The sequence below is a fragment of the Triticum aestivum genome, chromosome 6B (genome assembly GCF_018294505.1).
Source record: "Triticum aestivum cultivar Chinese Spring chromosome 6B, IWGSC CS RefSeq v2.1, whole genome shotgun sequence".
Taxonomy (NCBI): Eukaryota; Viridiplantae; Streptophyta; class Magnoliopsida; order Poales; family Poaceae; genus Triticum; species Triticum aestivum.
In genome coordinates, this window is record NC_057810.1 from 5405938 (window position 1) to 5422924 (window position 16987).

Consider the following 16987-nt stretch of genomic DNA (forward strand, 5'->3'; position numbering starts at 1 on the left):
ACTATTTTTTGTGTTTTACTGTTCATGCCCAGGCTCATCTCAGCTCGGGTGCCAAATCGCCGCATCCTTATACATGTACAATAATTATGTCAAGGTTGATTTCACATCACTCATTCATTGTGCTTGACTTGAGTTTTCCCCCGGGATATACCATGTCATTCCCGTCTCTCGGAGATTTTTTGAACCCCTTACTCATGATGCATGGCTCAGTCATTACCGTCTCGTGTAGACGGGTTCATCTAACAAGGTAGAACTTAACCAATGGACTCAGCTGAATGAACAGAAAAAAATCATCTACGAAGCCTTATGCATTAAACAAACTTGGAGTGTGCGGTCGAAGCGGTAAGTCGCGGGCTGCTTCCTGAATATCAGCGAAAATCAAGCTCTCCCCCTCCGAATTCGGGAATAGAGGGGCGGGCTTTCGGAGTGGGCCGTCGAATATGTCAGCCCAATTCCTTGGACTGGTTCCTTGTCCATCCAAACAGCGGAATTCGGGATATCCAATGCCAATGTCAATATCTAGGCCTGAATATCAACATTCAAACAAAGTGATAGGGTATTCAATAGGATTGATTGATCATGTCACGTATATTCATTATTCAACATGAAAAATTAATTAATTTAGAGTATCTCCTACAAACAAGTAGAACAACATTAAATGGATACAACTATAAATATATAAGAGAACAAGTTTGTACAAGCGAGGACAATGCGATGCTACGTCGTGTATGTTAGTCAGGCCACCTGAATCTAAAGTTTGATGTGGCACCCCATTCAATGGCGAAAGAGACATCATCCGTATCTTCATCTAGATATAGATATTAGCACAAAATCGATAGCATCTCATAAGTTTTCTCTGGCAAATAGGAACTGTTTGTAGATACACAACTAAGATATGGTCGCCGGGACTGATGTATCTGAGCACGTGTTTCATTCTATTAGATAGAGCTTGAGACATAGTGTAGTCAGAGATCTTTTTGATCTTATTTGAGAGAACTAGGGATAAATGTTCTCTAAACCAAGTCTATAAATAATTAAATATAGCACTTCATCTATCCTTCTTGATGCCCAAATAATAGAAATGAGACAAAGCAGAAGTTTCTGTTGTATCTTATGGGGGACAAAACTATTCTACTTTGCCTTATGGTGCTTGTGTTGCTAGGAAATTCCACCTGCGCTGGTACAAAATCAATCTCCCTATTCCTGTGCGTGCGTGCGTGTGTGTGTGTTTCCTTTTTCCTTCCAACCAGAGTAGGAAAAGCCGTCATGACTATTGTCAACTCAACTGCATGAACTTCTTTGAACCCTTTCAATTTGGAGTTCTTTTATCAACAAATGTATGTTGTCTACATAGCATTGCATGCAGAAGAATACACCTATCGAGGACATATACTGTGCCTGGATTTCAAATGCTATTTCATTTGCGCGCGTCACTGGGACAATGTCAGGAAAGCCAGATGCGCCGGCACTTTTTTCCGTCATTGTCATTGCGTCATTTGTTCCTAGAGTTGCAATCTAGCTAGCATCGTGCCAAATAATAGACAATGCTGTCCAGTAATAAAAAATTCTTGTGACTTGCATGCAAGAACCTTGATCACCAAGTTTTGGTGTTCTATTTGATTTGATTTTTGCATGTGCGGCCTGGTATTTGCCTCACCCTAGCGGTTCGTAAGGTCAGAAATAACCATATCCAAAATGAACCAAGCTCTAAGTACACTTGCATACTTTGCCGTGGAGGTCTAAAGACATGGTTGTCCCGTAGACAACGCCAATGCTAGATCCAATTAATTGCTGGCACCATTTGTTTTTATAGGCTGATGAATCATGCATTCCATATAGCAAGTTCTTTTTTTACAAGGAGTAAATCTGGAGCGATACTCGGGCAGAATCACTGGGTCAATTTCTCATACAAATAACGTTAATCCATCAGTCGTGGTAAATAGCCCAACCAACAATTACACAGACGGTATTAATATATAGAAAGACAAGTTACTTTGGAGTATAGTAGTAATTACTAATATATAGATAGATAGATGAACATGGATGGTTGAGTAACATAGATAACACAGGTGGTCATAGACCATTCGGCATGATTAGTGAGCTATCTCAAAGAAATAAATAAACAATGAACAACATAGGTGGCCATAGCTTAATTAGCTACAACAAAGTAACACAGTTGATATAGATAGATATACCAATTGTGTTACTTTGTTTCCTTGTTCGACGTTCTGTATGAATCGTCATGTCCAACTGTGTTACTTTATTTCCAGGATCTCTTCCGAAGAGGCATGTGATACAACCAACTGAGCTAGCGAGCTTTGCCTATCGTAAGACAACAAAAACCCTTAAGAACAAAACCCGAGCGCATATTTGAAATACTTCTATAATTCCGAACGCGATTTTTTCTTAGGCAACGCAAATCATTAAAAACTGTAACGTTTTCTGAAAATCGTGAACAATTATGTTGAAACGGGATTTTTTTTGTAACTCAACAACAAAATTTGGAAAAGCGGGCATTTTTTTAAGCTCCCAAACAAAATATGAAACATGACATTTTCTGAAAACTGTGAACAATTTTTGAAACTCCTAAAAAATGGAAACATGAACATTCTTAAAATTTATTGAAAATGGAAACTTTTTTAAAGTTTTGAATAAACTTTAATAACCTTACAAAACATTTTTGAAAAAACAAAAATAAAATTGGAAAACATGACCATTTTTTGAAATTTACGATTTTTTTTTGAAACACGAACAATTTTTCATACTTTTTGAAAGATGGAAATATGAAGTTTTGTTAAATTTGTGATTTTCTTTTTGAAATTTGTGAACATTTCAGAGAAAAACATTCAGAATAAAATTTTGAACCACGATTTTTTTTTTACAAATTCGCAAACATTATCTCAAAACATGTGAAGAATTTTTGAAATTTACGGAGATTTTTTGAAAATCTGAAATTTTTGAACTTTAGGAACATTTTGAAAGCACAAACTTTTTTTTTGAAATATGAGAATATTTTGAAAAGACAAACATTTTTTTCCAATTTGTGAACATGTTTTTTGAAAACATAAGTTTTTAAAACCACAAACATATTTTCAAATTTTTGAACAATTTGGAATTCTAAACATTGTTAAAGTTTGCGCATTTCGTAAAAAGAAACATGAAAATGAAAAAAAAGAAACAGAAAAAAAATGAAAACAAAAATAAAAAGAAACAGAAAAGAAAAAAAAACAAAAAAAACTAAATGAAAACCAGCCGCAAAAAACAACAGGAAAAAAGAAGAACCCAGTCGGGGAACCTTCTAGAAGGTTCCCAAAACCGAAGAAAACCGTAGCTACGCTAACGCTAATGGGCCGGCCCAGTTCGCGTCGCTTCCTCCTGTGCGAATCGTCGACATCTTGACGCAACGTGCGTCACATAGGATTTTCCCTGATACCCGCGGTAGCGTCACATGGTTTTGTGCATGTGACTTGTTGGTGGGGGTGCCCGCCTATTAATTGAACATGACATGAAAAAAATACCCAAATGATAGGCTATTTAATAGGATTGATCATATTACATATATTCATTATTCAATGTGAAAAATCAATTTAGAGTATCTCCCAAATTTATATCAGCATTAGATATGGACAAATATAGTCATATTAAATGAGTACAGTTATAAATAAGAGAACAAGTTTGTAGAAATGAGGGCAGTCCACTGTCCAATGCTACACCGTATATTATATGTTAGCCATGCCACCTAAGCTAAAGTTTGATGTGGCAGCCCGTTTAATGAGGAAAGAGATAACAAATGTATCTTCATCCAGATATAAGATATTAGCACAAAATCCAGAGCAGCTCATAAGTTTTCTCTCACAGAAGACATTAAATAAGAATTGTTTTTAGATCGGCGTTGCTATACACACGACAAGATTACAGCCGATGGCTGCATGATCCAACGTGGAGGGCCAGCAGTGAGCGTGCACACAGGAGGTTATTTGTTTTTCTTTTTTTAGCAGATGCTAGTGCTGTTGGAGAGGAACATCGTTTGCAGATCGTGCGTAAAGTGTCGTCCGTGAAGCAATTTCGTTTTTAGATACACGACTAAGATATGGTCACCTGAACTGCTATATCTTCTAAACACATGTTTAATTATATTAGATAGAGCTTAAGACATTGTGCACTGGGGCTACCCTGACAATGATACAGTCAGAGATCTTTCTGATCTTATTTGAGCAAACTAGGAATAAATGTTCTCTAAAATAAGTCCATAAATATAGCACTACATCTATGCTTCTTGAAGCCCAAATAGTAGAAACGAGACATAGAAGAAGTTTGTGCTTTATATTATGGGGGAGAAAACTATTCTGCTTTGCCTGATGGTGCTTGGGCTCCTAGGAAATTCCACTTGCACTGGTACAAACTCAATCTCCCTGCGAAAAGTCCATTCTGCACCCGAGCTCATATGCTCCCGCATGAACAGTAGAATCGGAAAAAACAAAAAAAAATTCAAAAAATTCCAATTTTTTTTGAGACAAACATTGACAAAAGTTCTAAGTGCCTGCAAAAATTCGTCACGGAATCACATTCCTAGAAGGCGTGGCAAAAAAAACAAATTCAGTGCTTCAAAATGCGTTTGAAAGTAGCTTTTTCAGAGTACTTTTTTTGTTTTTTTTGCCACGCCTTCTAGGAATGTGATTTCACGACGAATTTTTGCAGGCACTTAGAACTTTTGTCAATGTTTCACTCAAAAAAAATTTGGAATTTTTTGAATTTTTTTTAATTTTTTTCGATTTTACTGTTCATGCGGGAGCATATGAGCTCGGGTGCAGATTAGCCGCGTCCATCTCCCTGTTACTTTTTCCTTGCAGCCGGAGTAGGAAAAGTCTTCATGAATATTGGCAGCTCAACTGCACAAATTCCTTTGGACCCTTCTAGTTTGGAGTTCTTTTACCGACGAATGTATGTTGTCTACAGAGCATTGCGTGGAGAGGAGTACCCCTTGCGAGCCCATGCTGTGCGAGAATTTCAAATGCTATTTCATTTGCGTGCGTCACTGGGACAATGTCAAGAAAGCCTACTGCGCCGGCACTTTTTCTCCCGTCATTGTAATTACGTCATTTGTAACTAGAGTTGCACTCTAGCATCATGCCAGAGAATGGACAATGATGTCCAGCAATAAAATCTTCTTGTGACTTGCATTCAAGAACCTTGATCACCAAGTTTTGGTGTTCTCTTTGATTTGATTTTAGTGGTGTGTAATCTTAGATTTAGTGGCTTGGTGTTTGCCTGGCCTAGCGGTTAGTAAGTTCAGAAATAACCATATCCAAAATGAACCAAGTTCTAATTGCACTTGGTCCGAATCATTAGAGCAATTTCTGATAAAACGACGTTAATCCATCAGTCATGGTACATAGCCCAACCAACAATTACACAGACGGTACTAATATACATCAACACAAGTTGCTTTCGAGTAGTAATTAATAATATATAGATAGATAGACCAACATGGATGGTTGAGTAACATTAAACCCTTTAACAGTCGCGACAATAGCGCCTGCTCGCGCGTTCCACCTGTCATGATTTACTGTGCCGATACTTTTTACCTTTTTTTTGAGGAAGGTAAAGTACCCCTCCAGACATTATATCACAAGAGTTCTAGGGATACATAAGCCATCAGGCGGATCTAGTAGCCAGACAAACCGGCCAACATTATACCTAAGTGATGATCGAGCAAGCCTGTGAGCTTCAAAGTTTGAACTGCGTTTCTCGTGACAAAAAACAAAGCCATCCAACTGCGCACCTCTGGCCTTAATCTCCTGTGTGATGTGATAATATACTGGTTTGGAGTCCTCATTCATAGTATTGATCACCCTAAGGAAATCAGAAGCCACCTTAACTCTTCGAGTAAGCAAGTCGTCCGCCAATGAGAGAGCTTCCCTTATCGCAAGAGCTTCAACGGTTTCTGCATCTGAAATTCCTATGAAGACAACAGAAGAAGCTCCCAAGAATTCACCTTCACAGCTTCGTGCTACAGCTGCAACGGCAGCCTTGTCATCAAGTTTTCCCAAGGCTCCGTCCACGTTTACCTTCGTCCAGCCGGCTGGTGAGGGGATCCATTGCTGGACATTGGTCTCCACTTGTCTTTCTTGTACCTTGTTATTCATCTTGCTCTGTACCACACCTAGATCTTCCATGAAACTCCTGATGAAGCAATGAGTAGATAATGGACTTTGGAATAGATTTTCATGAATTACCTTCCGCCTTGCGTGCCAGATAGCCCATAGGGAGACAAACGCCTCTGTCATTTCACTAGAGGGTAATTTTTCAATGAGCTCAAAAATCCAGTCCCTCGCATTCCCTTGTTGCGTCATGGAGACCTGTTCCGCAACCTCCACTGATGCCAAAGCCCAAACGCATTTAGCCATTGTACACTCGATCAACGAATGCTTCCACGAGTCATCTTCTCCACACACTGCACATTTATCTTCCACTGCCATATTTCTATGTTTAAGAACATCACTCGTCGGGAGAGAGTGCTTTGCTAGCCTCCATAAAAAAACTTTTATTTTGGATGGAACTTGGATTCGCCAAAGGGAAGTCCACTGTTTTTCTACCTTTTTTGTATCAGACGAAGCAGCTGACCCCTCCAGCCAAGCTTCCCTTGTTGTCTTGGTATGCACAAGCATCTTGTATGCTGATCGAACTGTAAAAACCCCTTTGCGGGCGTAGTGCCAAGCCCACTCGTCCTACTGGTTCCTGGTCGACAAAGGGAGGTTCAGAATCGCCTCCACATCCATCGGCAGGAAACACTCCTTAAGCTTCTCACAGTTCCATGTTGCTGACATACGATCAATGAACTCACTCACCCTGGAAGGGGCATGCGCCGCCAGGCAAGCAATAGGTCGTAGTCTCCCATCTCGGGGCAGCCAGTTATCATTCCATGGATCGGTAGCTTCGCCCGTACCAATTCTCTTAATTATCCCTTGCTTCAGAGTATCTCTCCCATCAAGGATAGCTCGCCATACCTGCGACGGTCGCGAGCCCAAATCTGCTTGCAAGAATTCTGTTGCTGGGAAGTATCTCGCTTTGAGTATCCTCGCACTCAAACTATCTGGTGATTGTAGAACCCGCCATGCTTGACGAGCTAAAAGAGCTAGGTTGAACAATTCTATGTCCCTAAACCCTAGTCCTCCCATGTACCGTGGCTTTGTCATATCCGACCATGCCATCCAGCAAGCTTTTCGTTCACCAGCTTTACATCCCCACCAGAACTTACGTAGGATGGAATTGATCTCCTGGCATAAGCCTCTTGGTAAACTGAAACATGACATCGAGTAAGTGGGTATCGCCTGCACTACAGATTTGATGAGGACATCTTTAGCTGCTGCTGACAATGTCTTCTCAAACCAACCCTGCACCCGCTTCCATATTCTGTCTTTCAAGAACCGGAGTTTACCATTTTTATCTCACCCCACATCAATTGGCATTCCTAGGTATTTCTCATTCAGGGTCTCCTGGTGGACATCAAGCCAATCTTTAATATCATGTCTCAATGCCTCCGAGCACCCCTTGCTGAAGAAAATGGATGATTTGTCCAGATTTACTCGCTGCCCTGACGCATTACAATATAATTCCAAAACATCCCGAATGTGATTCACACTCTCCAGATTTGCCTTGAAAAACAGCAGGCAATCATCTGCAAACAGTAAGTGGCTTATCGCCGGTGCCGACTCTGCCACTTTTACACCTTGAAGAGCTAATGATTCACAACGATCTTTTATGAGGCTTGATAAGCCCTCTGCTGCTAACAAAAACAAATACGGAGATATTGGATCACCTTGCCTTAAACCTCGGGAGGGGGCAAACTTTTCAGACTTCACACCATTGAAGAGAATGGAAAAGGAGACTGTTGAAACAAGCCTCATTACCATATTAACCCACTGTTGGTGAAAACCAAGCTTGGACATGATTGCACGTAGGTAGCTCCACTCAATTCTGTCATAAGCTTTCCTCATGTCCAGCTTGAGAGCACAGATATTCTTCTTCTTTGCTTTGTTTCCCTTCATAAAATGTAGACATTCAAAAGCAGTAATAATGTTATCTGTAATAAGGCGCCCAGGAACAAATGCCGACTGCTCCTCTGCTACAATCTCCGGGAGGATTATCTTCAAACGATTCGCCAAAACCTTTGAGGCAATTTTGTATAAAACATTGCACAATGCTATAGGTCTGAACTGGCTAAGATCTTCTGGGCTGGCAACTTTAGGAATCAGCACTAAAAAGGTTTGATTAATAGATGCCATATCTTCCTCACCTCGCAGTAACCGCAGCACTGCCATGGTAACTTCCTCCCCACACACTGCCCAATGGCGCTGGAAAAAGTGTGCCGGGTACCCGTCCGGACCAGGCGACTTGGTCGGGAACATCTGAAATAATGCCGTCCTAACCTCCTTTCCATCAAAAGGGGCGACCAACAACTCGTTCATGTCATGTGTCACCCTAGTCTGTACCACATTTAGAACCTCCTCCAAGCCGTGAGTCGCCTCGGACCCATATAGGTCAGTATAAAAGGCTGTTGCGAGCGCACACATTTCTGCCTCATCCTCCGTGTACGCTCCATCTTCCCTCCTCAACCGAGTAATACGATTTTTCTTCTTTCTCTGACTAGCACGGAGATGAAAATTTTTTGTATTCTTGTCACCTTCAGACAACCATTGGATCCTCGACCTTTGGCGCCACATCACCTCCTCTCTCTGTTGTAATTCAATGAGCATGTTGCTGATCTTTATCTCCGCATGACTAGGGCCAACCCGGATCGGATCAGCTCTCAGTCTTCCCAGCTCAGTGGTAAGTTCGCTGATTCGCCTTTTAACACTGCCGATACTTTTTACCGGATAAGGTGGAAACGCAGGGAGCTAGCCCACGTGAGACAGAAAGCCCAGCCCACGTTCCTTATTCGTTGCCTCCTCTCCCTCTCCCTCTCCATCTCCCTCTTCCTCGTCCGCCGCCGCCATTCACCGCAGCCCTCCGCCACAGCCGCCGCCGCCACCAGAGCCCACCCCAACAGCCTGCAACCCAGCCCTCTCTCCCTGCGCTCATATTATCCCCACCACCAGTGAGCTCATCCCCTTCACCTTGCCCCAGATCGAGCAGCAGGTTCGGATCCACGGCCACGACGGTGTGAGTGCCTCGATGTAGATTCAAGACGCTTGAGGTCGGTGCTCGTTGCGGCTCTTACTCTCGTGCCGACGCCATGGACAAGGTGCCCTCTCCATCAATTTTGTTTTTGATTTGGAGTTGATTCTCTGTTCGTGAAGCTCCTTTCTTCTCTGCAGGAGAGCATCTCTCTCTGATCGTGAAGCAGCCCCAATCCTAGCCCTTCTTTGGCCATGGGGACTGAGCAGGCAGGAGGTACGAACCCCTCCTCGCCTCCCAAAACCAACTCCTGGGTGCGTTCTTCATCCCCTTAGGGCATCCCCAACGCTAGGCGCCAACCCTGGGCGCTAGGACTAAAATCCTATCCGATTAGTACAGCCGTCATCACAACTCTCTATATTCTAGAACAACAAAGCAGCCCATTGTCTTGCTGGAAAGATGTGGCTTATAGACTTGGGGCCTTTGTTGATTGTTTGTTGGTGTTGGTGTGTGAGGAATTGGGTATGTCAATAGCTTTGTATACATCATTCTACCTGAGGCCCATGCATTTTATTTCTGTAACATAGTGATGGTCTGTTTTAGTGTGTAAAATGGTACCCGTGCAATTTCCCATATGCATGTTTACCCTATAGTGTCCCTTTAGCATTAATGCATGGTGGTTACTTTCTCTCTCTAATGTTGTTTTAGTCGTGTTATTTTGTTGTTGTTAGATTTCCTGTTGATGACAGAGGAACAAGGATGACAATCATTCAGTACTTGAAGGACATATACAACTGCAATCTGCGTATTTTATTCAACTACATGATCGACCAACACTCTTTTCTATAGCATGGCAGCAGCTTTGGTTTCTGGCGCTCTATTCTCCATTGTAAGTGGAATGAGAACCCCAAATCCAGTTGTTAACGCAATTACAGCTGGTATGGCTTTTGCAGTATAGTTGTACATGTTTCCTACGAATGAAAACCATTTTGTTCCACTTGAATTATGTCTCTAGGTTTTAGCCTTTCACGTCGCATTGCAACTTCACTGTTATATATCAGTATGATAGGGCAATCTATCCTCAGTTTATCCATGGTTGTTGTACTGTTCTAATTCTTATGGTCAATCTATCTCGATTTTAGGTTGGCAGAAATTCTCAAAGACAAAGACACACAATGAAGATATTAACTATTCTGAAATAATATGTTGAACCAATTAGGACTTCAAAACTATGAAAAGAATTTCAAGAAGGGTCTTCTGACTGATGAAACATTGCCTTTTATCAATGAAAGGTACATGTTTTTAATATTCCATTGAGTTCCTGCAATTACCGAAAAGTGATTTCTATAACAAAATGGCCATATGCTTACTAAAATTTACCATTCAATTGATGAAAAAATACATATGTCTTGCATTATCCTCTAGTGCAGTCAGAGTTATGAATATCCCCCTTGTTCCAAGGCTTGTCATACTTGATCACATTAAAAGATTTGGAATTATTGCATAAATTTCCAGTTTCTGGTGCATTAGTTTCCTTTATCTAATGTCCCTTTTTTGCAATTTTGCAAAGAACCTGGGTTGATAAAATCAAATTGAAGTGATTGTTTGTCTGTTGGCACCAGTTTTTTCTCAAGTTACATAAACTATGTTCTGGGAAGTCCGTCCATTCTAGCTCTTAAATTTTGTAGATGTCTCTTACTTAGTTTGATGGTATGCACATATTGTTTGATGTCGCTTGTGTTCAGGGTTTCTATTGGGTACATCAAAATAAAGGATGACGCATGACACATTTTAGGTGTACATTTATTTAATAGATTGAAAGACAGAGGTTTTTTTAGATGGAGATATATTGGTGATGCGATCTCACTGGTTTGCTGCATCTGTAGTTAGAGAGTAGTCCGTGCCTCATCATCGGGCATCCTCTGGAGCTTCCCCGAGGTGACAAGTGCTTCCCACGGTGTCTCTCTCTGTTCTTATTGCTACTGCACACAAGCTACTGACCTTGCAGACCAGGACATACATCCTGGTGAGCTCCTTGGTCATCGACTGGTCCATCACCGAGGTATGTATTCACCACTAACTTCTCTCAGATCATATGCATGCTCCTTATAATCTAGGGATTATAGTTCTTCAGAATAACTGTATTATCGGGCCGTGAGGCACCGCTGTTGCTATAGTCTTTGCATAGAGTTAGAGAAAACATATGAGTTCGACAACTTGCGTTGAGGAAAACTGATGCAAGCAAAGTGTATATACGTCACCAGAAATTTCCAAAGCATCGGATGTTCTGAGATTGATCAGGTACAGTCAAAGAGAACATGGTCACCTGTGGTATGATTTGGCTTGGCTCACACACCCCAGGCTTTCTAGGAATAGATCATTGGACAACGGTCAAAATTGTCCTTGGAGTAAATAAAGGACATGTTTCTCGATTATGGAGGTGATAAAGAGTTCGGTGTAAAGGTTTACATCGATGCAAGCTTTAACACCTATCCGAATGACTCTGAGTAGCAAACCGGATACGTATAGTGGAGCAACCATTTGGAATAGCTCCAAGTGGAGTGTGGAAGCAGCATTTACAATATGACCTAGAGATTTGCGAAGTACATACGGATCTGAATGTTACAGATCCGTTGACTAAAACCTCTCTCACAAGCAAAACATGATCAAACCCCAGAACTCATTGAGTCTTAATCACATGATGATGTGAACTGGTTTAGTGACACTAGTAAACTCTTTGGATGTTGGTCACATGGCGATGTGACCTGTGAGTGTTCATCACATGGCGATGTGAACTAGATTATTGACTCTAGTGCAAGTGAGAGACTGTTGGAAATATGCCCTAGAGGCAATAATAAATTAGTTATTATTATATTTCCTTGTTCATGATAATCGTTTATTATCCATGCTATAATTGTATTGATAGGAAACTCAGATACATGTGTGGGTACATAGACAACACCATGTCCCTAGTAAGCCTCTAGTTGACTAGCTTGTTGATTAATAGATGGTTACGGTTTCCTGACCATGGACATTGGATGTCGTTGATAACGGGATCACATCATTAGCAGAATGATGTGATGGACAAGACCCAATCCTAAGCCTAGCACAAAGATCGTGTAGTTCGTATGCTAAAGCTTTTCTAATGTCAAGTATCATTTCCTTAGACCATGAGATTGTGCAACTCCCGGATACCGTAGGAATGCTTTGGGTGTACCAAACGTCACAACGTAACTGGGTGGCTATAAAGGTGCACTACAGGTATGTCCGAAAGTGTCTGTTGGGTTGGCACGAATCGAGACTGGGATTTGTCACTCCGTGTGAACGGAGAGGTATCTCTGGGCCCACTCGGTAGGACATCATCATAATGTGCACAATGTGACCAAGGGGTTGATCACGGGATGATGTGTTACGGAACGAGTAAAGAGACTTGCCGGTAACGAGATTGAACAAGGTATCGGGATACCGACGATCGAATCTCGGGCAAGTATAATACCGCTAGACAAAGGGAATTATATACGGGATCGATTGAGTCCTTGACATCGTGGTTCATCCGATGAGATCATCGTGGAACATGTGGGAGCCAACATGGATATCCATATCCCGCTGTTGGTTATTGACCGGAGAGCGTCTCGGTCATGTCTGCATGGTTCCCGAACCCGTAGGGTCTACACACTTAAGGTTCGATGGCGCTAGGGTTATAAAGGAAGTTTCTATGTGGTTACCGAATGTTGTTTGGAGTCCCGGATGAGATCCCGGACGTCACGAGGAGTTCCGGAATGGTCCGAAGGTAAAGATTTATATATGGGAAGTCCTGCTTTGATCACCGGAAAAGTTTCGGATGATATCGGTAATGTACCGGGACCACCGAGAGGGTCCTGGGGGTCCACCAGGTGGGGCCACCAGCCCCAGAAGGTTGCATGGGCCAAGTGTGGGAGGGGACCAGCTCCAGGTGGGCTGGTGCGCCCCCCCTCAAGGCCCAAGGCGCAGGGAAGAGTGGGAGGGGGCAAACCCTAGGGCAGATGGGCCCTAAGGCCCACCCCAGGTGCGCCTCCCCTCTCTCCCCCTCTGGCCGCCACCCAGATGGGATCTGGGGGCTGCCGCCACCCCTGGGGAGGGAACCCTAGAGGGGGCGCATCCCACTCCCCTTCCCCTATATATAGTTGAGGTCTAGGGGCTGCCCAACACATGAGTTTCTCTCCCTCTTGGTGCAGCCCTACCTCTCTTCCTCCTCGTCTCTTGCGGTGCTTGGTGAAGCCCTGCAGGATTTCCACGCTCCTCCATCACCACCATGCCGTTGTGCTGCTGCTGGATGGAGTCTTCCTCAACCTCTCCCTCTCACCTTGCTGGATCAAGGCGTGGGAGACGTCACCGGGCTGTACATGTGTTGAACGCGGAGGTGTCGTCCGTTCGGCACTAGGATCTCCGGTGATTTGGATCACGACGAGTATGACTCCTTCAACCCCGTTCTCTTGAATGCTTCCGCTTAGCGATTTACAAGGGTATGTAGATGCACTCTCCTTCCCCTCGTTGCTGGTTTCTCCATAGATAGATCTTGGTGACACGTAGGAAAATTTTGAATTTCTGCTACGTTCTCCAACAGCAGGTGCCAAAACTAGAGCAACTCTTTCTAATAGGCTGTGAGAACCTCCATGCAATACTATGGAAGGGTGTCAATAGAAGCTTGAAAATACTACACGTCAGCAGTCAACGAAAGGACGCTATAAGGCCACATGATTCTTCATTCATCCGTTCTGTAAACAGGAAATATGATGGTGAAGTTTATCTCAGAGATGCAAGGCTCATTCCATCCTTGGTGCTCGGTTCGTGGGAAGTCAGTTCTAGGATTTTGATTACGGATAGCCTATACTTGAATCTAGGTAAGTCTTTCGAGATCAATGTTGAAGGGAGAAGCGTTAATACTGTGGGGATTGAGACCTGCAATGTCCAGGTAGTTTCGCCAGTCCGAAGCCCCTTCAGATGCTGCTACCATGACATCGTACTCGAGAGAGTAGCTAATGCTTACGAGGTCCCATGGCTTCTACCCCTACACCGCCACGTTGAGATTGGTGATGGAATTAATCTCACTGATGCGGAGTCCGTTTGGGGACTCTTAGCTATTCGTCAATTGATATGGTGGGCTCATTCCTTGCGTGTCCATGACAATTCATCCATCCTTGGTGTTACCCCCAAGCAAGATTCGGTCCTTCCATGTAGAAAACTTATGTTTTATTTGAGGTGGTGCCATGTTGAGAGGTGTCCTAAGTTACAGGAAGTTTTCACCCCTTACACAAACCAGTGGTGTTGTTCCTTTGCTGATATGGAGACCATTTGGGTGACCGATCTCAGAGCAGCTGGCTGCATTTGGAGCAAAGGAATGACTCGGGCATTTGAGGAAGAATCTGTCTTTGGAGAACTACGGAGCATACACTTGCACAACTGCCCAAGGCTCAAGTTTGTCCTCCCAATCTCGTCATTCATCTTACCCAGCCTAGAGACCATCCAAATAGTCCACTGCGGTAATCTCAGGCAGATCTTCCCATGGGATGTGAATTATGAAGCTGGAAAAGAAGACACTGTGAAGAATTTTCCAAAGCTAAAGCACATACACCTGCACCAACTCGACTGCCTGGAGCAAATATGCGAGGCCAAGATGTTTGCTCCCAGGCTTGAGACGATCAGGATAAGGGGTTCTTGGGGCCTTAGGCGCCTCCCAGCTGTCGGCCTTCGCCATGGAGCCGGCCTTCCTGTTGTGGACTGTGAGAAGGACTTGTGGGACATGCTAGAGTGGGACGGTCTGGAGGCCGGGCACCACCCGTCACTCTTTGAGACACATCATCACTCGCTGTATTACAAGAAAGCCCTACCCAGAGTCTCGGTCCTCCGTTGAATTGTCATGACCGTTCAGGTATGCATACACATGCCCTCGCCTTTTTATTGTTTACCTTACTGTATCATATGCCATGTCATCCTTGTATAAATCATGTGTATGTATCTGCGGCACTTACTATGCATGTGCCATATATCTGAATCGCAAAATGATACATATAGCAAGGATCCAATCACCCCTATGTGCTACCGAATCTTTCTTTTCTTTTCGTCTCACGTTAACTAGTTTTATCATCACATTCGCAGATGTGGTGATGGGATGATTTTCTGCTGCTGGAACGGTTGAATCAGGTGTTGGGCTTGCCCAGTTGACGGTGTGTTTATTTTTTTTTCTCGAAAAGGGGGAGAAACCCCGGCCTCTGCATCAGCACGATGCATACGGCCCTAAACGACGGTGTGTTTATATAATTTCCCAAAGAATAAACTGGTGCTTGATGATGCGTGTGTGCACCTGCTTGTTTATTTCGGTGTGTGACTCTCAAGTGAGGAGAAGACTATGTATCAGACGTATGGTTTGGTTTGGTTTGATTTGATTTGTGCTTATGTTTGTATCTAAATAAAATAAGAGGATCCGTCGTGCATGCGGTGTGTTTACCACTGTACTTTATCATTTGGGCATTTGTTGAGTCCTGTCGACATGGTGCCAAAAGTAAATTTTTAATCATTTTTTGAATATGAAACAAAAGAACCGCTTTAATTTGTGCTATCCGTCCCCTTGCATTTATTCTGGAACAGAAAGAAAACTGCTATCCAGTGAATGACTGCTCAAATAAGGACTAAAACTGGGCAGGATCCGTCTACTTAGGCAGTTAGGCACCAATGGTGGTGGCGCAATGCAACTCCTCTGTTCTTGGCACCAACGGACAGTTATTTCTCATCATGAGAAATACGATTTCGCATCGAACGGCACACAACACCCAGGTCAAGGCCCACGCGGTGAGCAGCAGTCGTCGCTGCCGGCGGCGCCTCATACCACGCGCCACAGCTCGCTGCCTCGCCACCGCGGGCCGCCGCCTGTCGCCATCCCCAACCCCAATCCGGTAAGCCAGGTTATCATGCAGACCCGTTGTTCAGTGCATCGTGTCTTGACTCGCATGCATGATGTAGTACTATTTGCTAGTTGGCTGTAGATTGTGCTGAGATTGTTGCGAGTCTTCTCGGGCCTGATTCATCCAAGGAAACTATCTGCGAATTTTTTTGATCTTTAAAGCCTTTTTTTAGCTTCGCCAACATAGGAATCCGTCCTAATACATCAGTATATCTGAGTTAGTAGGGCCTGGCTTTTGTGAAGTTGTAAAGCTTGAGTAGGACGAATTCATGATTGAATCTGGGATGGGCTTAATGGAACCATGAATGCAATATTAACTGACATTTCCCACTTGGCATGATAACGGAGAGCTCAAGTGTCCTCTGTGTCCATTGTTCATGCTTTTGTGTGCTTGTGCACTGTATTTGTACTGTGGGAAGAAACTACAAGTCTTAACAAAATATGGAAGAAGAAGTCGTCTTAACAAAGTAACAAGGATAATGGAAAATTGGATTTACCATAGCCCACTATCTCACTACTTGGCATCGTAGAAAATGGAAACAACAAATTCCTCTTGTCATGTTAGGATACTTTTCAGCACTTGGCACAATAGAAACAACAAGTCTTAACAAAGTCGAGTAGAAAAATGGAACACAGGATTCTAGCAAAAAGCCAGGAAAACTCTTTGTCGATGCCTTAACAAAGAAAATGGGAAATAGGGTTGGACATATGCCACTTTTCAGTACTTAGCATTATAGAAACAACAAGTCTTAACAAAGTGAAGTAGGAAATTAGAAAAGACGATTCTAGCAAAAAGCCAGGAAAACTCGCTGTCCATGCCTAGTCCTGATCATGAACATAGACACAGACTACGGGGCAAAAAACCTGGCTCGCCATATCCTATTATTATTACAAAACCAAGCAGGAACGAGAGCAACAAGTCTTACACAGCAA

At 43.0% G+C, this 16987-nt stretch overlaps 1 protein-coding gene and 1 long non-coding RNA gene across 5 annotated transcripts; both read left to right on the forward strand.

Annotated features, from left to right (window-relative positions):
• Positions 1 to 8954: 8954 nt before the first annotated feature.
• LOC123133055 (uncharacterized) lies at positions 8955 to 11418 on the forward strand. Of its 4 annotated transcripts, none has more exons than XR_006465148.1 (6): positions 8955 to 9244; positions 9318 to 9431; positions 9849 to 10055; positions 10260 to 10409; positions 11004 to 11179; positions 11295 to 11418. It is a non-coding gene; the product is annotated as an uncharacterized lncRNA (long non-coding RNA). The 4 variants fall into 4 exon arrangements; XR_006465145.1 differs by having other exon boundaries at positions 9849 to 10006; XR_006465147.1 differs by having other exon boundaries at positions 9318 to 9393; positions 9849 to 10006.
• A 17-nt stretch (positions 11419 to 11435) lies between these two features.
• LOC123138559 (uncharacterized) lies at positions 11436 to 15007 on the forward strand. Its single transcript, XM_044558535.1, has 2 exons — positions 11436 to 11507; positions 13724 to 15007. The coding sequence occupies exons 1-2, from the start codon at positions 11436 to 11438 to the stop codon at positions 15005 to 15007; spliced, it is 1356 nt and encodes a 451-aa protein (XP_044414470.1).
• Positions 15008 to 16987: the final 1980 nt, after the last annotated feature.